General features: G+C 33.4%; 1 protein-coding gene across 1 annotated transcript in view; it reads left to right on the forward strand.

Moving 5' to 3' along the window:
* Nucleotides 1-5,356: 5,356 nt before the first annotated feature.
* LOC146997872 (uncharacterized) overlaps nucleotides 5,357-25,321 on the forward strand; it is a 35,256-nt gene continuing 15,291 nt past the window's right edge. The window contains exon 1 of the mRNA XM_085816240.1: nucleotides 5,357-5,545. Within this exon, the coding sequence (XP_085672366.1) occupies nucleotides 5,398-5,545 (148 nt within the window). The 5' untranslated portion in view covers nucleotides 5,357-5,397. The remainder of the gene's footprint in view (nucleotides 5,546-25,321) is intronic.

Raw genomic sequence — 25,321 nt, forward strand, 5'->3', positions numbered from 1 at the left:
CTCCAGAATCGGAAATTCTTTTTGACATAATCGAAAGTTCAAGCTTACTTTTATAAAATTGCTCTAACAGTCTGCAAAAAATAATAAGCCGGATCCAATTAGAAGATTAAGGAACAACACAATCTGCAACATTAACTGAAATAGATAATTAGATAATTTTAGCCTAGCTTATACCGTCCATTATACATTAAACACGCATGCGTAAACGTATTATGCGCATGCGTAAAGGTATTATGCACATGCGTAGATACATTATGCGTTTACGCATGCGCAGAAAGTTTGTAGGCTTTGAGGTACGGATTAAAGACTTGACTGTATATGAGTTTAGGTAATTCAGTGTAATTTTATTTCTTAAATGAAAATATTAAACATTTTTTAAAATTTCATTTAATTAAATGGAACTCAAGAGTTATTCAAAATCTTATTCATTAGTCTTTTTTAAATGTTCTATTTCAGCTTCTTTTTCTTATTGGATTCATTTTTAATCTATTTACAGAGTTGCCAACTTTCCCGATTTAGGCGGGAGACTCCCGATTTTCGACCGCTCTCTGGCCAGCACAATTTACAATAATTTTCTCCTGACTTTTTCTTATTCTTAAAATTTCTCACGATTTTTATGGAACTTGGCTTTATACTTCGTTATATGAACAAAAAAAAAAGTGATTTTTGACGTCTGAAAGCAATTGAATCATGGAGATAGGAAGTAAGATGGAGTAGACCTAAACAGGTTTCTCCCGTACCCTGCTGTGAAGCACCGGCGATCCCTACGTGGTGACCGAAACATTGGGTCATTTACCATTAAGTTCAATGGGTTTTGACGTAATCGGATGTAAATATTTTGTAATTAAATCGTAAATATACATATAAATGAATATATTTTCTTTTTCTACAACACTTCAGAGTCCTAAGTATATGAAAACAACATATTTTTAAACAACATTTCATTCTGAACGGAATTAAATGCTATACTTTTCGCAGAACAGTTTTCTCAGAATGGTTTAATTTGAATGAAATATTTTCACAAGTTTTTGTTAATTACATTAGAAAAAAAATTTAAGGTAATTCGATTTTATTCAGTTAAGGTACAAAAATTAAGATCAATGTTTATTGTATTATTAATATTAAAATTATGCATTATTTCTTTTCTATTTATAGAGTTTCTTCCTAAAATACTTTCTTAAATATGACATGATTTTTTGGCTTCTGAGGCATCTTTTAAATCAAAAAATATTTATAATTAATGCTCTATTCGGTTCATTTGAAATTAGAGAATTATTAAAAATTAGTGAAATACTTTAACCCGGCGGAAGGCACACCAAGAAAAGTTACTAGAACGGGCGTGTGGGGTATCACATACCCCAATATTTAAAATACAATAAAAATAGTATTATTTACTTTTAAAACTTTTTTTTTTTTTTTTTTTTTTTTGTTCTCGTGTATTATAAATAAGTGAATAATAATTGGGTTTCAAAAAATTAATTTCCGAAATAATCTTATAGTTAAAATTAAGATAAATGAAAATAATAAACATCATGCCTCTAAGTTTCATTGCATCTCTAGTACACCATGCTTTTTTTATTTCTTCACACTTTGAACGAAATACATTCATGTGTTCTTGGCACAGAATGCTTTCACATTTTAAACATTGCATTCATGTTCTTCTGTCCTTGGCGCGAGGGCAAAAAATTTAACACATTTTTCATACTTAGTTGTTTCTAATTTCATGTATTCGTTTTAATTCTTCATCGAAACTTCTGCTTTTGTTTCGCATGCAGTACGTCAATTTCTTGGAAAAGTATTAATCTCTGATCTTTGTTCCATTCTTTTTTTCATTAATTGTAATGCTAAGTCCTTCAAAAACGGACTTCTGTTTCTTGTTGGTGGATTAGCAATTGAATGTAATATAATTCAAGCATTTATTACAGCAACATTCAGTGCAGGAAAGAAAATTACCATTGGCCACCTCCTCGTTATTCTGGCAATTGAATAATTGGCTGACATTTTATCCCCCATATCCACTGCTCCTTTAGTCATATTATTAAAACATATAATTCCTAACGTTTTATTTTCCTCCAATAGTATCATCTATAGTACGATCATTATATAATGTTGAAAGCATAAGAACAGTCTTTCCTTTTTTAGGAACATTATGAATTAATGTTTTATCTCTTGCGAAACCAAAAACAGTGTAGAAAATATTCCTAGTTTCATCTTCAGTTTCCGAAATGCAATCTTCATCGCTTTCAAATATTTCTAATAAATCTCGCATGTGTTGCATCTCCAGTTCATAGGGACTCATTTTTTTTATCATAGTGCAGTTAGAAATTTTTAAGAATTTAATGTCAAGTACTTTACAATCACTTGCGAGTAGAAATATTTTTTGTTACACTCTAGAAATAAATTTCTGAACTAAATATTCAGTCAGAAAAACACTTACACGGACAGGCGCGTGGGTTGTGTCATACCCCAGTTCCAACAAAATACAGATAAATCTTTTTCTGAAACACACAGGCAAAGAAAAAGCGGTTCTGAAAGTCAACCACAACTAGAAACTCAGCTACTGAAAGCAGCACAGAATTTCAGTTTCACAAGTTAGGAATATTCCACTTTTATGTAGGGTTGGGGTATGATACACCCCACGCGCCTTCCTGCGGGTTAAATACAGTTAAAAGTCGTTAATTCGGGCACCCATGATCCGGAATGATCTATAATCCGGACCTCAAAGCTACAAACTTTCTGCGCATGCGCGTAAGACCTTTACGGCTGCGAATATGCGTGTGCGCATGCGCAAAATATGTCTACGAATGGGCGTTTAATGTATAACGGACTGTATAAGCTAAGCTAAAATGATATAATTCAGTTAATGTTGCAGATTGCGTTGTTCCTTAATCTTCGAATTGGATCCGGCTTATTATTTTTTTCAGACTGTTAGAGCAATTTTATAAAAGTAAGGTTGAACTTTCGATTATGTCAAATAGAATTTCCGATATACAATTACTAATATGTAAAGGATCTACAAAGCGAAAGTATGTTTCGAAGTCCATTAAACAAAAAGTGGAATTGCTGCAAAAAATGGATAAAGGCATATCCTTTATCTAAACTTTAACGTTTGTTTACCTAAACTTTGTTTATCTTTAACGCCGCGGCACGCAATGAATTGGAAGTTGATCTGTCAGCACTATCCTTATCTTCATCACATATGTTTTTATTTTATTTGGCTTATAATTCCTTACTAAATGTAGTATTTCATCTCGATGTACTCCGTCTTTGATATGATTTAAATGAAATTCCTCGTCATTATAATTCGCTTTCCGATAGCGAAGAAAGTGACACAGAGGTCACTTTCTTCGAAAACGAAAAAATTTCGATTGACAAATTAGTCGGTATTCTCGACACAGCAATTATAGGACTTGAACAGCGGAACTTTGTATTTGAACAAGAAATTATGTCTGATTATAAAATTAAAGAGAAAGTATTATCACATAAAAAACGAAGCAACTTAAACAACTTATATTGAAAGAAATGTTTAATAAAGTAAACAAATGAATATTAAGCTTTTTTTGTAAATTTTGATACCCTTTAGATCATAATTGTTCTTTATTTCATAAATTTCGGTTTCATATTTTTAATTTTATAATTTCTGCATGCCTTCTTATCGGATTTAAATTGAAGATCTATAATCCAGAATCGCCAAAGTCCCGACGAGTCCGGATTAACGACTTTTGACTGTAGTACTTAACTTTCTCTGAACATTTCTGAGAGGGAATAAAATAAGGATTTTTTTAATTATTTAAAACTTGTAACTGAGTTATTATAAAATGTAGGGGGAATAATTCTTTTAATTATCAGATTTTTTTTTCTCATTAATTTCAACAATACATATTTCAAAACTCTTTATTACTTTCTTAAGTGCGCATCTCATAGCATTTGCTTTACAATGTCTTTTAACAGATTGCTTTCCAGTACGAACAATTCTTGCTTAAATAGTTTTATAACGTATTTGTCAACAGGATTTCAATTTATGTTTACAAATTCAATATTAAGGTTATTATATATTTAGATAACATTTGTAATCATTATAAATTAGATACATTTAATAATTAGATTTCTTCACAGATGTTTATAAATGAATAAATTCTTCATTTCAAATACATTTATAAATAATTTAATGATGATTTATGTATTTTGTTAAAGGCAGATACATGCTTTTTGAAAGCACATGCATAAATACCCGTACATATTTCATATTTCTCATTTCTGGCATGTGCAAATCTTTAATTTCTGTGCATTCACTATATTTTATTTTTAATTAACCCAAATAAGTAAAACGTGTAAGCCCAAAGGGATTATTTTTCAGATATATAAAGTTAAAATGAGGAACAGTAAAGCCTCTCCTCTAAAAAATTTTAAAAGGTACATGTTACAATAATATATGGATGTGAAAAAAAATTATTTTATTTAAAACATTTTGGCGTTTGGAACATAAAATAAAAGTAGCGAATACTCTATCAAAGGTATCGAAAGACGTATACAATTTTAAAGGTACCGTAAGGTATTTTTCATTCTTTATGCATAACATTTTTGCTAAAATTTGTATTTTTGTAGTTCAACAGCTTAGAATTTTATAAAACAAATTCATAATCAAAATCGCTGTTGTTAGTTATCGAAAAATAACCAAGATGTGATTTTTGCGTAAATGTCACTAAACTATACAAATTGCTATTATCTATCACTCTATGAATGTTTCTGTCATGTGAAAATGTCCCTTTTTCTATTTGTATGGAACTGTCGTGTGTCGAAATACTATCAGATATATACACTGTTAAGCGAGCTTCTGAATGTAATCAAAGAACACCCCATCTGGTGACCGAAGCTTTGAAGCAGTGCTTCACTTTTAGTGCCCGGTTGGCCACTCCTTCCTTTCTTACCTCCATGGAAAGGACACTCACAAACAACTATGCTTTCCTGGATTTTAGACTCAGCTTATGGTAGCCAGGATACCGTTGAGATCGATCAGAGAGATAATTTTAATCGTAAATTTACTGTGATCTTTACAAAAGTAATTTGACTCAATTTATTATTTTTTTTTACCTCTTTTGTTTCATGAATAATTCACCTTTACAGTGAATACTGGTTATTACATTTATTAAGTTTTCTAATAAGTAATGAAAATTTGTAAACATTTTTTTATGCAGAAGAAAGCATGTAGAGATTCATATTGCTATATAATGCATTTTTCAATGAATATGCTTTTTTAAATTTTCACTGAAACTTGTATAACTTTACATTAATTTAAATGTTTTAACTTTATTTAATTACTTTTATTACATATTTTAAAATTTATTTTTAGCATTGGATGCCCATGTTACAAGGGGCACCATTATTGATATAGCTGAAATGGAAGAAATTAAAGCAGTCTACATCGCAGTGAGGTCTTCAGAACGTGTATACGTCCAATTTTGTTTAAGTCTAGGTTTAGATCCTGTCAGCGTGGACTCAGAAGGCCAGACTGCTTTGCACATAGCTTGCACAAAGGAGTCCTTGGGTAATATTAAAATTCCTATTCATATATTTGATTTCGCTGAATTATGAATTTAGTAAGTTCCAGTTAGAAACCAAATCTAATGTTATTTCTCATTAGATTTGAATTCTAACAGGAATTATTGCACATTACACTTGGTTTCTTACAGGAATTGTTTCATATTAGATCTGACTTCCATCTATGCAGTCAAAAGGATAAATACATCTACTGTTCTTGTCATAAAATATTGTTAGGTCAAATCTAAATTTATGCTGAACATGTTTGAGTATTCTTTCACATTGTGCAGTGAAACTGAGCTGAATGCACTGAGATTTTACTGGGCATCTTATGCACAGTATTTACTTTCGATTCCTCCCCTTTCAATCAATATTACTACTTAAAAATTGAAAGAGAAAAACGACGCAGTGTATGCAGTTTTTGAGAAAAGCAGCAGTGGCGGCTCATAGCTAAAATGAGTGGGGTGCTGTTCCAAAAAAAAAAAAAAAAATTAACATTTGTTTTAAAATTGTGTAAAAGGAAACTAACATGTATAAAAATAAAATTTATTTTGAAACTGCATGAAATCTTACAAGGAAAAAATAAAACCTTTTTTAATTACGTTAACCTAAATTGTTACAGTTCAAACTTTATCTAGTCATATAAAATTGTAATCCATTCTTCTTATTTTAATTTGCGCAAAAAGATGAATAATTTTCTCCTTGATATCTCGATCACAACTGAGGAAATTTTGCTTTATTGAAAGCAATACTAGGGCATTTAGTCTTCCTGAATTCCTACTGCTTCTTAGAAAAGTTTTCTTTTTTTTTTTTTTTTTTTTTTTTTTTTTTCAGTGTTGAAAAGCAGCATTCTGCCTCTGATGTAGTCATGGGAACTCTCAAGAGAATTTTTATCAGTTTCGTAATTTCACTAAAAACTAGATTGTTTTCGAAGATAAATTTCAGCAGCTCAATTAATTTGCAGTATTCATGGATATCAGACCTACCATAAAATACTTTTAGCTCAGTTTCAAGCTTTTCTTTGTCAGTCATTGGATATGTTTCAGTGGTCAGTACTATTTCTTCTACAGGATGTTCATTCCTAAAACTAGCAAAGCATTTCTTGTTAAACAATTTAGCAGCGTCTAAGTGTTTAGTGGAAGAATATTAGTGCATTATATCAGTACATAGTATAAAGTCACATATTTCCTTAGCTTCTGCCATCAGTGTTTGAAAAATTCTCACAGTACTTTGAGTTTCTTAATTCTAAAATAGCAGTTTTGAAATTTGTTATATATTCATTAACTTTAAACACACTAATTTCTCTGGATTGCATTTAGTTGTATATTATTTAAACATGAGGCATAATTTGATAAAAAAAGCTTTGATCATCACTTCAAATTATCATCATTTAGATATTTTAAAATTCCTGTTGCTTTTGCAATAGTTAGATCTGCATTTGATGTTGATTAAATTTCAGCAAGGTAATTTTTTTAAGGTTGCAAATTTTCATGAACTCTGTTTATGGTCCGTATGATGAAGGAATACTACACGCGCGGAGTAAAAAGAAATCAGATTTCCACCAACACGCCAGAATTTCGGCACTGCAAGAGCGACAGTGCTCTTCTCTCTCCCTTGGCTCGCGTACCTGCTTTCTGTGTGCGCATGCGCAGAACAGCCAAACACTACGTCACTGGAACTGTGAAACGCGCAGTTCCAAACAAAGACTTTCGTACCTTTTTTACATTCTGGGGATTGCTACTGACATTAAGCTTAAAGATTCTGTATTGTAAAAGTGAAAAGAAAGAATTAAAGACTAAAAGGGCTCACTATATTAAATATTAAAGATAATAATAAGTGGAATAGGGGGTGCTGCAGTTCCACAGTGCTTTTTACGAGCTGCCACTGAAAAACAGTAAAAGAATTTATCTGCTTGAAAAAACGTCTTTGAACAGTTGCGCTATTGCTATTACTGAATTGCTGTCTTTTCGGGAGTTCGGTTCTACTCATTTTGGCATATTTTAGCACTTGTAATTTAAATTTTGGTGGATAGCTGCAGCTACTATTTTTCCCAAAATGTTTTGCTGATTGGTCTTATATTAAATTAACAATCATATTTTGACAAAAATTAACCCCTTAACTGCCGCAGGCGTATATATACGCCTTGCTCAGCCGATGCGTTAACTGCCCGATGCGCAGCCGATGCGTTAACTTTGCGAATAATTTTAGGTGTAGCAGCGCAAAGCAAATGATAGCAGTTTGGAAGGACGTATATATACGCCTGGGGCAGTTAACGCATCGGCTGAGCAAGGCGTATATATACGCCCGCGGCAGTTAAGGGGTTAAATTTGGTTAACTTAAAAAATCCTGTTTTAAAAAAAAGGAGACGCGGATAACTAGGATTATTTCTAAATGTAGTTTTAAGGCAAATTCAAAACTTTTAAAAGCCAGTTCGCTGCTTAAATAAAATTTTAGTTTTTATCATACGGTTCGTTACACTAAAAATACAGGGTGTTTATAAAGTCCCGGACCCATTTTGATGTTTAATAACTCATAAAATAATAAAGATAGATTAAAATTAATAACATAAATGCTTAGATAGACTAAGAAAGTTTCATGACCCTTGTCAATGAACTTCAACGTGTGCCCCCTTCGTCGCACGGAGAATATCAAGTCGATATTCAATTTCACGCCAGGTACCGGCAAGCATGTCGGCATCCACAGAGGCTATTGTGGTTGTAATTCTGGCTTTTAGATCATCAATGTTCGACACTCTTCTCCTGTAAATGTTGTCCTTTACAAATCCCCAAAGGAAGAAGTCCATATATCAGGTGATCTGGGTAGCCAAGGAATTGCACCTCCTCGCCCAATCCATCTTCCTGTAAAATGGTCATTCAAAGAACGACTAACGATGGTACCCCAATGAGGTGGTGCACCATCTTGTTGCAAAAAGACGTGGCTGAAGTTCTTCTAGTTGTGGAAATACGAAGTTTTCCAACATGTCTAAGTATACAACTGATGAGACCGTCTTTTCTGCAAAAAAGAAAAGCCCAATGACTCGGTCGTGCCTTAGTCCACACCACACATTAACCTTTGGGGAATCCCTTTGTGCCTCACAGTATTCATGGGGGTTTTCAGATCTCCATATGTGCACATTATGGCGATTAACAATTCCGGAAACAAAAGAAAAATGCAATTAATAAGCAGACGATATTTAGAAAAGTACAGATATATAGACTGGAAAATGAAATTATCTGAAATTAACCACATGCGCAGATGATATTTACAAAAGTAAAGATATTCAAACCTGAAAAGGAAAATATATAAGTTATTCCATCAATACATGATATAAGTTTGTTTATATCTTTATTATTTTATAAGTTATTAAACATCAAAATAGGTCCAGAACTTTATACACACCCTGTATTTTAGGAACCGGCTGAATCTGCCCACTGTTTTAAAATCCATAGCATATAATTTTAACCAGTGGCTGGAAATGTTCTGTAGAGAGAAAAGACAGTGAGCTAAAATTCAACTTTTATTATTGTTTTTCTTTTTTGAGAGAAATACATTCATTCGTTTCGTGTATAAAGCTCTCTTATATACCGGTCTTTACGAATGCCTCCTGGATATATCATTTGTGTTGCTTCAGATGGCCAAACATTTATAACTTTTATACATTCGTCAGGTGTAACCAAAGTTCATTGGCCATTTAGCCGTTTTTTCACTGAGAACATTGCCGAGGGTGTACCAAGGGGCGACCAAATTATACCCGCGAGAATGAGAAAGCCTCGTGCTGGTTTTGATGACGTCTCAGAAGGGTCCAAGGGTCTCTCATCGATCTTCTACATCAAACCTCTTCAGAGGACTTCTCGTGCTAATAGTATTTTAAGTGCCTCCATGTCGAAAATATACTTACAAACACTCAAACCTTCTCCAGAACTCGAATCCATGTCCAATTATTATTTTATTTTGAAGAAATTTTGTTTTTGTAAAAAGAAAATACTTATTTCGATAGGTAAATTGAGATTCACATGAAAAAATGAATAATGATTTTTAAATTGTTAGTTAAGTTATTTTGAAGCAAGAAACGTGAAAAATGAGCAATGTCCTCACCAAGACCATGACCTTCGAGAAACAAGACCGTCCAGTTCTCTCGTGACGTCACGATGAGGAGTGTGAAGAAACCTCTCTTCTGCATTCCAAGCGAGTGAACCACAGCGTGCTAATTTATCAGTAAAAGCTAATTTTATGTTATTCTAATGCAAAGTAAATAGGAGATTATTAAATAAATGATACTATCTTAACATTTATTATATATCATGCTTTAAGACTTCAGATATCTGAGCTTATTTTTCTTAATGCTTGATAAAAATTTTCACTTGGATGATCAATAATTATTTATATTAGTCTCATTTTATTTTCCATAGTTTGGATAAACTTTAAAACACGTGAAAATGTTAAGCTTTGGAACTGCAAACAAAACATTACATATTATTTTTCATTCATATGTGAACATGAAAAATAGGAATAAAAAGAGTAAGACAAGAAACAACTTTTATTTACAGACTTTTTAAAATAATATATAATTTTCTTCAGTGTGGCGATAAAATAAAAGAACTAGCATTTTCGGTTATTTCTTTATTTTTTTAAAATTTAGTGTAGAAGATCTTTTACGAGGGCAATCCCCAAAAAAAGGTCTCCTATTTTTTGGGGACGTAGAGAAAGTTTTAATACGTTTGTTGGCAACACTGTTGTGAGTGATGCCTTCTCCGCTACCACATAAGCACGCAGGCGCTTCGCTCGGATGCTCAGTCTTGGCTTGGCAGCCATTCAAAATGGAGCTCCCGATAAACGTTACCGCCAAGTGCGAAGTGCGCGCAGTTATTCGATTTTTGAACGCAAAAGGTGTTAAACCGGTTGAAATTCACCGCCTATTGACGGAAATGTGTGGACAGTTGTCATGGATGTCGAAAACGTTCGCAAGTTGTGTATAGAGTTTACAGCCGGTCATACTGAAATTCATGACGAAGAAAGGAGTGGGAGGCCGTCAATTGCCGACGAGACAATCGCAAAAGTTGAGAAACTCATGCGTAAAGGTCGGAGGATCACTCTGGATGCTCTCTGCATTTTGGTTCCTGAGGTTTCCAGAAGCACCATCCACAGGATTTTAACGGAAAAGTTGCAATATTGGAAGGTTTGTGCAAGATGGCTGCCGTGTATGCTGACAGAAGACCACAAACGGCAACGGGTTGATTCTTCCCGCGAATTTCTTTGCCGCTATGGTTCTGCTCCGATGATGAGGTGAAAGATGAGGTTCAACTCTTCCTGAAGGGCATGGCGGCAAGCTGGTATGACATGGGCATTGTAAAACTGCCACAGCGTCTACAAAAATGCATTGACCGAAATGGCGATTATGTTGAAAAATAAAGCATTCTTCAATCTTTAAAGTGATGTAGCAATTATAGAAAATAAACAGTTCTTTGTATATCTAAAAATATAGGAGACCTTTTTTTTGGGATTGCCCTCGTATAATAAACTAAATATTAAAAAGAAATATTTCATCATTTATTTATCGATATAAATACATTAAAATTTATTTTTAATGATAATTTTTTATGTCAACATTGTTTTAAATTGTCAAATGGGGTTATGTAAATAACTCTGTTATTATTAAACTTGCAGTGATCCAGAGCAGAATAAAAACCAAAGATCTATTTTTAAACTGTCACAGAAAATCATTTTACTTTAATTTTGCCGGCTGTCTTTATTAAATAATTTTTTAATTGCGATATGAGTTCTTACTATTCTATATTACTCTTTAGCGAAATCTTGATATGTTCACGTTAGAGTTAATGAACACAATATAATAGTTAATTTCGTAGCTCTCTAGATCAAAAGTTGTGCCTGTAACTATGAGTTTTGATTCTTATGTTTTGGCACTTATTTGTATCCTTAAGGAATGGTAAAGGGGAAAAATAATAATTCTCTGAAAATTTAATAGCTATAACATTTTGAAAGGAACACACTGCATAATTATACTTTAAATTTTAAAATATGCGAGGTAGTTAGCCTAGGTTCCCACATCTCGTTACCGAAGTGCACGTGGTAGAGCCTATATCATATCAAGAAATTGCAAAGATAGGTATAGGATACCGGACGTTCCTAGCGAAAGCACTTCATTCTCCCAGTATAATCTTTTTTAATTGCTTATTCTACTGCATCCATTTAAAATATCATATACTCTATAGCTCTTCAAAAATTTAGCATTTTGCTAATGTATGAAGTTTAATTTTAAAAACGTAACAGCAAAATTTTAGGGGGGGGAAAATCTAAGCTTTATAAGCAACTGGTGTAACAATATTGTTTTCAAATTTTGATTATATATTTTTAAAAATATAATATTAATTACAAGTTTCACAATAATTTTGAAAATATGACTAAAAAAGTTTAAAAAAAGGGTAATGTGAAACAAACAAATTTGAATTTTTAAATGAGAAACATTATTACTTTTAAATCGTTAAAAATATAATGACAAAAGTAAAACTGAAATAAATTAGATATTACAAATCATTTAATGCTATATGATTAATATTGCACAGGGTTTCAGCAGTACATGAAACAAAATTTGCTATACATTAAATAATCCTATAGTATTTTTGACTTAATTAATTTATTGTTTACTTTTACATTTTACAATAGTTATTGTTTACTTTTTTTTTTATATTTTACACTAGTTTTTCAGTAGAAATCATTTTGGCTTAAAAAACAGACATATTAAACATATCGAATATTTAATCCATTTAAGTTTTCTTTAAATATCAATAAAGTCATAGTAATGAAAGTTCACCCTGCTGGTTTTAGTCGGAATGAAATCCTTCCGTTTTATTGCACGTATCCACTTTCACATCTGCATCAACAGGAAAAGCGAAAATATTTATTGTAATTTCAATTACATCGTGGCACTGAACACATGTAAGACATTATATTGTTTCTAGAACAACCCACAAATTGCAAAAAAACTCAAATTTAAAATGTCCAACTACGAAAAAAGCACGGTGTATACCAAGATTTTAGGTCAATAATTGCAGTTCAACCACTTCTTTCGTAGCAATGGCGACTAACAATAACCTTTGACCCAACGCTGCCCTTAAACCCAAAGAAGGGGTGCACTGTCTGTACTGACGTCACGCACTGTACGTCACTGAGCTGTAGGGCCTTGTTCTCTAAGGCCACGTAGAGACTCGAACATGGACCTCTCGAAAACACGTCTAATGTGCTACAGTTACACCACGAAGGCATGCGGAAAGGAGCGAAAAAATACCTTATAATGGAAGGATAATTTAATGATTTTTATGTTTTTCACTGATTTTAATAAATTATTAAATATTTTTTTCCCCAGAATGAAACTTAATTAACTGAAATTTCAATTTACATTATTTTTTTTGTTTGTTTTTACTACACAGCATAATGGTTCCGAAAATTGCTCATAAGCATAAAATTTTTTTATATTTTCTACATGCAAGTTTAATAAATATAATTTTTTGTAAACAGTAAATGAAAGTAAAAGATGTGTGCCAGTTTTTCAGATTGCTGCGGAAATGGGCAGTGTTGAGGCCCGTTTCCACTACTGCGTACGAACGCATTGCGTCAATTGAAGACACGCCTACAGCATCTGTACAAGCGTTTCCACTGCCGCGTATCCGTAGATTATTTTTATTTTCCGCCGCTAGGTGTCACTGTAATATTTTGGCACCAAATAACCAGTTTCCGAGTTACGACGCTGAACATCTGAATTTTTCCCGCTTAAGCGAGTATGGATCCTGACGTACAACGCAGAAAAGTTTTCTTTACTAAATTCCATGTTATTGGAAATTTTTATTTCTGCTTATGAACTGCGAAATAAAGTACGCTAGCACTTTTTAGATAAGTAAGGTTATAAAGCATATTATGAACATCACTAATTGCATAGAAGCTGAAGAAAATTTTAAAATTTTTTGCGTTTCTAGAATATGCGTTAAATATTAATGAAATAATATATATATATTAATAAAACTAAAATGTACTGTTACTGAAAAAATAAATAAATAAAATAAAAAAAGTTAAACAAATTAAAAAATAGGGTTAGAGTTGACTTTAAGGTACCCCCTTGTATTATCGCGAAGTTGTTGTATCATTTATGATAACCTGAGTAGTTGAATGTTATGGAAACCCTATTATGACGTAATCATTTGCATTATTCTGGGAAATTTTGAATCATGGGAAGTTTTGCAAGGGCTTTTGCGGTGTGTGTTGTTTAGAAGGTATATTGCTTGTTTCATTGTTTAGACGGCGCAATGGCTGAATGTAGTAGGATTAATTTGAAGTTTCTGTGCGATTTGGAATGAAAGGGCAAAAGTGCATTGACTGGTGTGTAAATGAAGGTTTACTCATTTACGCACCAGTCACTTAGTACACTACACACCAGTCAGTAGCCATACTCCGGATCCACGTAGTATATTTATTCTTCTTATTTTTGTGAATTTCTGTGGCGATGCCGATATATGGATTGTAGTTCAGATAATTTTAGGAAGTTTTTGGATGCTGTTAAGGAATTTTGTGTGCCACAGACTGCAGACGAACGAATTTCTAAATAAGGTAAGGAGATATTTGCTTTGTGTAGTGCTAAAATACATGGTGAAAGTGCAGAATCGCCCACTGCTTGGCGCGTTTTTCAAAATCGGCACGCTCTCGCGTCTTGTCTCCTGGATTTGCAACCCCTTCAGAAGACACTACGCAAGGCGCGACATTTACAATGGCGAACAGTTAAAATGAAAGTTGAAGCAAAATTTTGGAAACTGAAAAATCCTTTAAAAACAGCTTAATAATTTTAAAAAACAAACATGGTTAAGAAAACATAGTAAGCTTCAAAAAGTTAAAATCGTTACAAAACACTGAAGAATTAAAATACATTCACCTATAAAAAGTGCAGAATAACCCACTGCTTGACACATTTTTAAGCATTGCACAAACTCGGTATCCATGTACACATGGATCTATCTTCACTTAAAAAAACATCCTAGAACTGAACAAAAATGACATTGCGAACTGTCTTGATTTTACCCATGTACACATCGACTTATTGTCACTTAAAAAGCATCCCAGAATTGCACAAAAATGGCATTGCGCACTGTCTTGATTTTATCCATGTACACATCAACCTATTTTCACTACCCAAAAATGGCATTGCGCACTGTCTTGATTTTATCCATGTACACATCAACCTATTTTCACTTAAAAAGTAAAAGAAAATTGACAAGAATCCAATTCTTCTTACTCTTGTAAAAAGCGCCAAACAAATAAGTGGGAAATTTTTAAAACTGCAAATCCTTTCAAAAAGAAAAAAAACCTAATAACTTAAATCATTTCAAAAACATAGTAAATTTAAAGAACATAAAATCCTTATAAACCCTGAAAAATTAATACTTTCACTTTCAAAAAATTTTAAAATATGAAAATCCAGTCCTTACAAAAACATAATTTTAAAAACTAAAAATCGTTACATAATACTGAAAAATAAAAATACTTTCACTTACCTGAAAAGGGGTAATCTACTCTGCTCAGCCGAAGAACAAAAAGTAACGAATTCTCGAAATATTCTCGAATTATTTAGCAATCAAAACTTCTAAATTTTAAGCACGCACAAAAATCCTCCGAATTTTGCGCTCACAAGAAATTCTCAATTCAAAATACATACTGGGCATGCCCGAAAATGCGTTGAAATTCGCCTTCCAGAACGGCAAAATCGACTTGGATACCATTTGGCGCATTTATCAATCTCGTAAAAAGCGCCAAACACAACGCGCCAAATAAGTGGGCGATTCTGCACTTTTGCGCTCACAAGAAATTCTCAATTCAAAATACATACTGGGCATGCCCGAAAATGCGTTGAAATTCGCCTTCCAGAACGGCAAAATCGACTTGGATACCATTTGGCGCATTTATCAATCTCGTAAAAAGCGCCAAACACAACGCGCCAAATAAGTGGGCGATTCTGCACTTTAGCCAAATACATAATGGGTTTTTCCTTTTTTGTGTTATTTTATTGTTTGGTTTAAAATGCAGTTTATTAAGATTATGCATTTTTTGTTTGCCTCTACTGTAGAAATGTGTGCTCCTTTGACTTTTTAAGTGAAAATATATCAATGTGTACATGAACAAACTCAAGGGAGTGCGTAAAGCATAGTTTGTGCAATTCTTTGATGTTTTTTTATGTGAAAATAGGTCGATGTGTTCATGGATAAAGTCAAGGGTATATATATGTACAGGTTATGCTTCAAATTCGTATTATATAATTTTCAAAATTTTTTGCGAGGAAAATTTAAATAAATGAGATCATAAATAAAACATTATATTTAATGCATATAATAATAGAAATAAATTATAAAACACGAATATAGATCAAATTTGAACAAAAAGCTAAGAAAGTTGCAGACAGGGTGGAAAAAGTGCATGGGATTCGAACTCACGACCCCAAAAGTTAAGTGTTGTTACCGATCAGCCTTTACCACTAAGCTAGCATCACACGGGAACGATATGAATATTTTGGCTTATATACATCATCAAGTAAATCAATTTTTAAAACTAAATTCTTTGGTCCTATTTCAGTGTGCTATCGTCTAAAAAATTCACCAGAGTTTGTTCTTCAGCTTCTAGTACATTTCTTACAAAAAACATTATCTTTTAAAGTGGCGTTCTGATTGAAGTTAAACGGGCTGCTAAAAATATATTCCATGTGCTTACAAATATATGTTAGACAGAAATGTATATTTATAAATAGAGAAATACAAATTTAACATACTCTTTAATGCAGCGGAATGTTTAAAAGGCTATCAAATTTAATTTATAATTAATGTTTTTAGCTTTTACCTGTTTCAAAAGAAAAAATAACAAATCTTTTAATATCCGATTTGCTATAGAAGAAAAAATAACAAATCTTTTAATATCTGATTTGATATAGTCAGGCATTCATTTTCATTAAAGGTAAATATGTATGCAGAACTAGGAAATAATTTTCAGGACAAATTTTGCTATTTCATGGACTTGGAATAATAATTTTTGCACCTGATTTTCTTGAACTGAATTTCTTGAACGCCTGATTTTATCTGCGGACAAGTACTATAGTTGCAGTTTTCTTATTTTTCTTATCTTTTTACTTCCTTGTATGAAGTAAAAAGGAAGTATTGTAATCGCAAAAAGTTTCAGGCAGCATATTTCAACGAAAATATCCATTTTGACCGCTATCGAATGCAATTTAACGATGTTTTTGCGTGATATCTGTACATAACAGAATAAAATACTTTTTTTCCTTCAAAAAAATTATAAAACTGCTTTAAAATTAATTCTGAAGAGAATTTTTCGCGGCGTCTGTACGAACGTATGTACGTACGTATCTCGCATAACTCGAAAACGAGTAGCCTCGGAACGTTGAAATTTTGTATATAGGACTGCTATAACATGTAGATGTGCACCTCGTATATGTTTGTAAATTGTACATTTTTTGCTTTAAAATGATTGTATTATGTTGTTTTTATGCCTTTAATAAATCTGTATGCAATATTTTTAGAATTATCAACAATTTTAACCCATTTATGCCGAAGGTTTAAAAATTGGAATTTTTGCATGAAATTTCTATATGTTAAGTAAAAAAATATAATAAATAATGATTTGAAGAAGAAATTTTTTTATTTTAATTAGTTTACAAGTTATATGGTGTTCCAAAAATGGAACACTAGGCAAAACCATTGCTATAATGTTACAATGTATAAAATCATGGGTTTCCTCGAAAAATGTGGTTATTCCCATTATTCGGTATGGTAATTGGAAGAACACTTAACATGTAAAGCCATTTTCCACATCGAAAAGTGGTGTTTTTATGACATTGAGCACAGCGAGTTTGCTTTCCTTGCTTTACGATCCTATGATTTATGCCATCATAGCGTGAATCAATGTTTCGCTTCTGAGAGGGTTTTCCTTTCCTGCCAGGTTCTGCAGGATGACCATGAGTCTCAAGATAATGGCATGCTACATGACGACGGAATTCTAAAAGATCCATTGGTTTTGCATCATAAGTTTTGTGTAATTGCCAAGCATTTTGTAAGGCCAATTCGAAACAGAACAACAATGGACTTGATTACCATTTCTTTCCACGAATTGATGCTCTATATTTGTCAATGTTTTCGTCTGCTCTATCCACACCTCCCATAAATTGGTTATATACTTTTATCATGTTTGGCTGCTGAACTTGGATTTTCTTTTTTTGTTCTTGTGAATAACGATTTACAAGACACAGTGGATTTACACCAGCACCAGATGATGCAACAGTCACAACACTGTTGTCATGCCATCTACAGACAATATTGCCTTTGCCATCAACTCGATAACCGAATGATCCTCTTTCCATTTTCTTTAGGGCAATATCCGATTGCAATGGTGGTTTATCAATACGACCTTTTCTAACTGTGGCCTATTGCCTGATGACCCATTGAACCAAGTTTATCAAGCAGGGCAATACTTGTGAAAAAATTATCAAAATTAAATGATATTGCCCAGGGTGCTCCTCTGTTAGTGCATCCGTAAACCATAAGACAACAGAAGCATCAACATCATACTCCTTATATTTGTTTGCCAGATTTTTACCTTGATAGGGTTCGAACCAACAAATGTAACCTAGACGAGTTGCCGCACACCAAAACTTGTATCCAAAACGAATAGGCTTTCCTCTTATAAATTGTTTGCATCCGTGTCGACCAAAGTAAGGAACCATGGATTCATCAATGCTGAAATGTGTTTCATTTGGAACAAATTTCATGCACAGCTCATTTAGTTGTGTATAAGAGGTCGTAATTTAGCAAACTTGTCAAGTGGGTCTAAATTTGCATTGTCTGCAACATGGAGATTTGAAAATATTGTTTCAAAGCAGTCACGTCTCATGGCAATACTAACAAAGGCTTTTTGTGAATCGGTTCTTTGTTCCCAGAATATGCGCCATCTAGGAAAGACATATCCACTCAGAAATATAATCTCCAGGAAACATTTCAATTCAGCGTTTGTCAAGCTTGGTTTACACCCTTAGTTGAAGCATATAAATTTGAGTATGTTACAATGAGTTCCATGACATCGTCATTACCAACTGAGTAATTCTTCCTGATATGGGTTACACATTTAGATCTGCTTTTTCCCATTTTCATACAACTTTTTCGAGCTTTTTCTTCTTTGTTAGAGGTGATTGCTGCAAAGTAGAAGAAGTCGATGTAACCCCATCTGCAGGAGAATCAAATTTAGGGAAATATGAAGGATCATCTGGGTCAGACACAGCATCAAAAGAACCATGCCGAACAAGATAAGCAGGTGCGCGCAGCAAAGAACTAGGCAGATTATTTATTGTTCCCCCATCTTCCTCACCGGAGTCCTCATCAGAAACAGACGCTGTAGCATTTTCAGGTGGTTCTATGATTATGACACTTGCTTCTATGTTGTCACACGTCTCTAAAAGATCAGTTAACTCATGTAAGGCTATTTCGGACATCTTGTGTCTTGGAAAATTATTTTTAATTATTAAATTATTTTTATTATTTCAACTAAAAAAATATGAAGAGAAAATATATGCATTCTTGTGGTAGTGGTTTTGCCTAGTGTTTCAAAATGGAAATTTCAAGCCTATAACTAATTCATTTTCTTTTTACAGTAATAAAGTGTAACTAATTGAAAAATAACACAATTTTTTTTTTTTACAATTTTAAAGTATAATGCAACAGAGTTATAGTTATCTGTTTATAGATGAATCTACAAAAACCTTGACGAAAATGAAGACCAAAATTTCACAACATCACAGCAGCCAAATATCTGCAGGAGTAACAAACTCTGTGTTCTAAGCAAAACCATATGCCCTTACAAACTGGCTGACATCACAAATCAAACCATGTGTGCGACCTTGAACCCGTGGGCTAAAAATAACTTTTATGTGAGGGATGTTCCAAAAATGGAACAGTAGGCATAAATGGGTTAAAGTTGTCTAAGTGCCGCTGAGCCTTTTTTTAATGGCGGCCATTGATGTTTACATTTGAAACAGGAGACTAGTGGATTTGTTGCCAATCTAGAGAAACTTAGCTTCGCAACAACAAAGATAACGCATTCATTTATTATTGCCAATTAAATCATGCTTAATTCTTTCTAGAATTTTTTCGAGGAAATAAGTGTTTAAGATTTACTTTGTAATTTTTAATATAGATATTTTGAGTTTTTATTTATTTTTGCCTACTCGCGAAGCGAGAACTGAATTAATTAAATGAGAAATACTCAATCGTCTGTAAAAAACTGTTTCTTTTTTGTTTTGTTTGCTTAATTTCTTTTATAAATCATTCTAGCTTTATTATGGTATTTGAATAGAACATGTGGCAATGATTAGATAATTTTATTCTTTAAATGATATAAATTTTGTGCATTATGAGTTATAATATGAACGAAATATATAAGTTAACTGTTATATAATTATTGGATTATATAACAGTTAACTTAGTTTCCATTATATAATTATTATATAAGTTAACTGTTATATAATTATTAATACTGTTAAGTGAATCTAGCGCCAGAGTGTCGCTATGGTAAACAAATACTATAGTGAATTTTAAAGAATGCATTTATTCTATTGTAGTTTATGCGCTGTCGGCGAAGTAGATTTCATTCAATCCAATAAGTTTAAATGAAATGCAAGAAAAAATGCGTATAATTTAATATTCCAATACAAGGAAGTCATGTGGTGTACACATCAGATTTTTTAAACTAAATTCAGCTGATTGCTGTCTTTTTCCGCTCGCAGATTTCTCGCTATAATGTTAATTCAGAAATAAGTATTTTTTAGCAAAACATTCTTTCCTTAAGCCAGCGTTTATCGCTACTTCTGCCGCCATTAATTTTTGGTGATAACACCTGATTGCTCCTTTTTTACCACGTGACTCCAACGCATCCGCAGACATACGGATAGAAGTTGAACATTGTTGAACTCCATCTGTACGTCATCCGTCACCGCACATCGACCGGATTGCAGATGTCAATCAAAGTGAATTCGCTCGCTGATTGGAGAAACGCATACGCAGCAGTGGAAATGGGCCTAGATTGGAAAGATGGGCAGTGGTTGGAAAACAAATCCTGTGTGAAAAGTTGGGGATGTCGAAGTTCCGCGCTATGTGGTGTCCAGAACGTTGAAGCCAGAAAGAAGAAGCATTAAGTCCGAGAATAGCTCTGCATGATAAACGCCGATAAAAAGCTTTTATTGTTTGTTAGCTGGGAAGAGGGAAATGAAGTATGGTTCCACCACTATGACCAACAAAAGAAACAAGGAAGCGGGGTGTGGAAACATTAAGAATCCTCGACCCTATATGTATAGAATCTGGAAATCTGCCTGAGAGTTTTTAAGATGTCAATTTTGGGATAAAAAATTATCACTGTTTATTATTAATAACATGCCTTTTTGATACAATGAGAATAGGTTTTCATTATGCTAACCAGGCCCGCGCCGACAGCTCTACCCAACGAGATGGCTCCTGACCTAAGCTGTCCTGCAGGACAATGAGCAGGATGATGCCATTCCACAGAAGGAAGAAACCACTATCAGCGCACCACAGCGAAGGGCCGGGTGGCGGATCAGATGTGGTAAATTGAACGATAGTTGAAATGAAAGTTTATGTTATGAAGTCTATTGTGCCTTGTGCAGTAGGTGCTTCGTCCAATTAGAAAAAGAAAAATGATTTGGGATGAAAACGATGTCTTGAAGGGAAAATGTAAAAAGCATTGATATGAAAGTTGGTCATGGTTACTGGAAATTCGGACTTTGAGAATTTTGATTTAAAGAACTAGCATACACACAATAATAATCACGTTGATATGAAACACGTGTCAAGATGCAGAGAAGCATTTCACACACAAGATACAATTTATTGTGCACATGAAAATCTTTAAGAAACGGGAAAAAATCACATTTGTCACAGAGATAAAAGAAGCACGTCCCTCCACTATGACGGCTATGAGCTCACTGGCTTGCGCCGACAATAGGTGGAAGTCGCACGACGGCGCCGATTCGAAAAGGCGCAAAAATAGAATATGCAGAGGTAAAGATATTCCTTACTCCCTCTTGAGCTCACAAATTTTTATGCAAATATACATTTACAACTTTTAAAGCTTATGTCTGACCTAAAAAACTAATGTCAGGTATGTTCTCATTATTTTTTCCAATGACACAAACCGTCCTACTACTAAGGCCAAAAGTGGTGGTCATTTTATTATGGAGGCACCTAAGAGGTGGGCCATCTCCGCCTCCTATGAAAGGACGAATATACATACGCCCATCGATTCGAACCCGGGCCCTTTGGTATTTCAGTTGGCTTCCCTAGCCACTATACCGTCTAGGCGTCTGATGTTATCATTATATGATGATTTGTAGGTGCTTTCCCATAATCGAAAATTTGGATGTTGATTCCTTAACTATGACTTTTTACCACAATATTTTCTACTATTATGTTTAAAATTGATACGTTTTTAAACTGTTTAAAGCTGCGATGCTTCTTGCTGTTTTTTTGTCTCACGTAGACGACGTTTTCGCCTTGCGTTTTTCCCTTCTAGATGTGTTCATCTGTGATGTTTTTGTCATGATCATGTTTCCGGTAGGTGCCGCTTCAAATAGCGATAAAATAGCCTAGCATTTAAATACTTTATTGATTTTTGCCGTGTAGCTCACGCAACCAAGGGAATCCATTTCCCTTAGAAAGTCTTTCATGAAAGCATGCAAAAACTATCTCCACGCAAACCGGCAAATAATCTTCTGTGATTTTACTTAGTTAAACCAACGCTTTGTTTGGAGAAAACTTGAAATGAAGATAAAAGTTTGGTTCTTTGAAGTGCACATTTCTTTGTATTTATTTTTAAGGATTTTCTGAGATACTGTAGCTACGTTTTAAGGTTTTTAATTAAATGTTTTTAAATAAATTTTTAGTTTAAATCATTTATAATTTGAACTGTCTATGTGCGTTTGTCATGAAACACAATGAAAATGTGGAATTAAATTAGAAAAGTTATGCAGAAAATCCTGGAATATATTGAATGCTATTTTAATAGTAAATAAATATGTAGAGTCATTAAGTTAATTTTTGAAGGAGAAGATAAAAAATGAGCAATGGCCTCGTTGAGACTCGAATCTGGACCTCTCGAATATGTTACCGTTACACCAAAAAGGCATGCTGGAAGAAGGGAGAAAATACCTTATATACTTCCCCTTTTAAAGGGTGAGTGAGGAATCCAGTCTTCAAATTCTGGTTGTGACGAATTATTGTCTACCACCTTTTAGTTCGGGCGCCACTTGTAGAGTCATTAGGGTTTCTTCGATGCTGGAGACATGAAAAATGAGCAACGCCTTCGCCGGGACACGAATCTGGACTTCTCGAATACTTGCGAAGTTTGTTACTGTTACACCAAGAAGGCACACGGAAATTAGAGAGAAAATACCTTATATATATTGATATAGTAACAGAAGTTCATACTTAGGTTTCAGTTATTAATTTCTCCATAGAAACTTCATCTTGTAATTTATGAACTATTTAACAGACTCAGATGAATAAATTATTAATGAGTACAAAATATCAATATATTTGTTTGAAAACAGTATAAATGAAATTTAATCAGGTGGATGATGTTGCAACTTTTGATCTTTTTTCGTATTCTTATTATTTACATTTAACAACATCGATAAGTAAATTTTTGCTTATCTTTCTTGATAAATATCCACAGGAACGCTTGGAATTCCTTTTAATTTTTATCACACAGAAGCTTTATTTACAGCTATGTACAACAATTGTATGCTTACATTAGAACATTCAACATGTTTTTCGGGTTGCCACTACATCTATCTCAAAAATTCGCAATGCGGTAAGAAAAATATAACAAGTTTAAAGTAAAAAACGCTGCGCCTTCTCGTGGCCAACTACATAAACTGTAACAGATGATGCTTGATAAATATTTAATATTCACTCAGTTTCAGAAAATTTCTAGTTCTGAAATCGAGCCTTCATTTGTAATTACGCATAATAATTAAAAACAGGAAAAATTTGATCCTATACTGATAAAGAATATAACTTAAAAATTTTATGCATTTCATAGAAATCGGAAAGGGTCGCTCTTTAACAAGCTGCAAAGGTAGTGCGAATTTTCTACAGAAACATGTATCAATTTCCGAACACATTTTCTCCTGCAAAAAGAGGATCTCGCGTAAATCTACCTCAAAAACCTAATGGAAATCTGAGACAGCTTTCCTGAAAAATTCCTCCCTCGCGGATAGTTCTAGTCTGCTTTGCGTTCACTAAAATAAACCATCCAAATCTTCCTTGAGGTATGCAACGTTTTTCAGCAAACCTTTTTTACCTTTTTTTAAATTTCATTTTGACTAGCTTCACTTCCATAAGTTGTTCTACCAAAATGTAATCATTTATTATTTGCTCTAAGTAGCTCATTCATTTCCGTTACAATGTTTATATCTGCTTGGAATTTAAAAATATATATATATACATTCATTTACCTCTTCAATACCATTTGCTATTGAGTTTCAAAATAGGCTGTTTCTGCCTGCCTTAAAAATATAATTTCAAAAGAATGATAGTTTTCTTTCCTATGAATATTTTAAGGAATATGAGCTGCATAATCGCCCAATTGGCAATGTGCTTGGATAAGCTGCACGTGATAGGGATGCTTTTTTTTTTTTTTTTTTTTTTTTTTTTTTTTTTGCTGAGAAGCCTCCAGATACAGGAATGGAAAACTTCGACTGTGTGCACTTATGGAGGTAGGAAGTAAGGTGTAGTGAACGCAATGGTAGGAAGTAAGGTGTAGTGAATGCAATTCTAGAAACCTTTCCTACCTCCATGCGTGCACTACACTTTGCGTACTTAAACGTGGAGTTCCCTGTACCTGATTTAGGACATTCTGTTTGATGTCCGGAGTCTATGCTGATCGTGCCGATTCATGACAGCTCTTAGAAAGGAACCTGTTTCAGCTAACCTCCTGTGCAGCATTGCAAACAAATTATGGCTAGGTATACACCTCATAGCCTGTCGTTGTGCGTACAAGCGCTGTGTGGCTGGCCCACTACAGTTTGTAGCACATATACCAAATGCATATTGGCTAACTTCCCATTTGTATAATTATTCATTCTACTAACTATCTGTCCTGGTGCGAAGTGACGATTCCCTGCAAGAACTCCTGCGGAACTTTCCCGGAACGCCATCTACAGCGTCAAAAAAGCATTTCAGACCCTGCATTGGTATATGATTCAGAGTCATTGAGGCAAAGAATGTGTTCTTTGGCTCTACCCTTCCTAGAAGTTCTGAAACGTGGTACTGAGACCCCCTGTGTACATATGGAATAGAAATATTTAATAAACTATAACAACTTATACGAAATACTATTTCAAACGATACTTGATGATACAGTACAAAGTCTGTAATCCGGACGTCCATAATCCGGACCTCAAAGCTACAAACTTTATACGCATGCGCATTTAATGTATAACCCACGCTATAAGCTAGGCTAAAATTATCTAAGGCATTTCAGTTAATGTTGCAGATTGCGCTGTTCTTTAATCTTCTAATTGGATCCGGCTTATTATTTTTTGCAGACTGTTAGAACAATTTTATAAAAATTAAGCTTGAACTTTCGATTATGCCAAAAAGAGTTTCCAATTCTGGAGCTGCAAGAGGATCTACAAAGCGAAAACATGTTTCGATGT

This window comes from Stegodyphus dumicola, chromosome 4 (assembly GCF_044657685.1).
Source record: "Stegodyphus dumicola isolate Sdum_Otavi_A_Nest chromosome 4, ASM4465768v1".
Classification (NCBI taxonomy): domain Eukaryota; kingdom Metazoa; phylum Arthropoda; class Arachnida; order Araneae; family Eresidae; genus Stegodyphus; species Stegodyphus dumicola.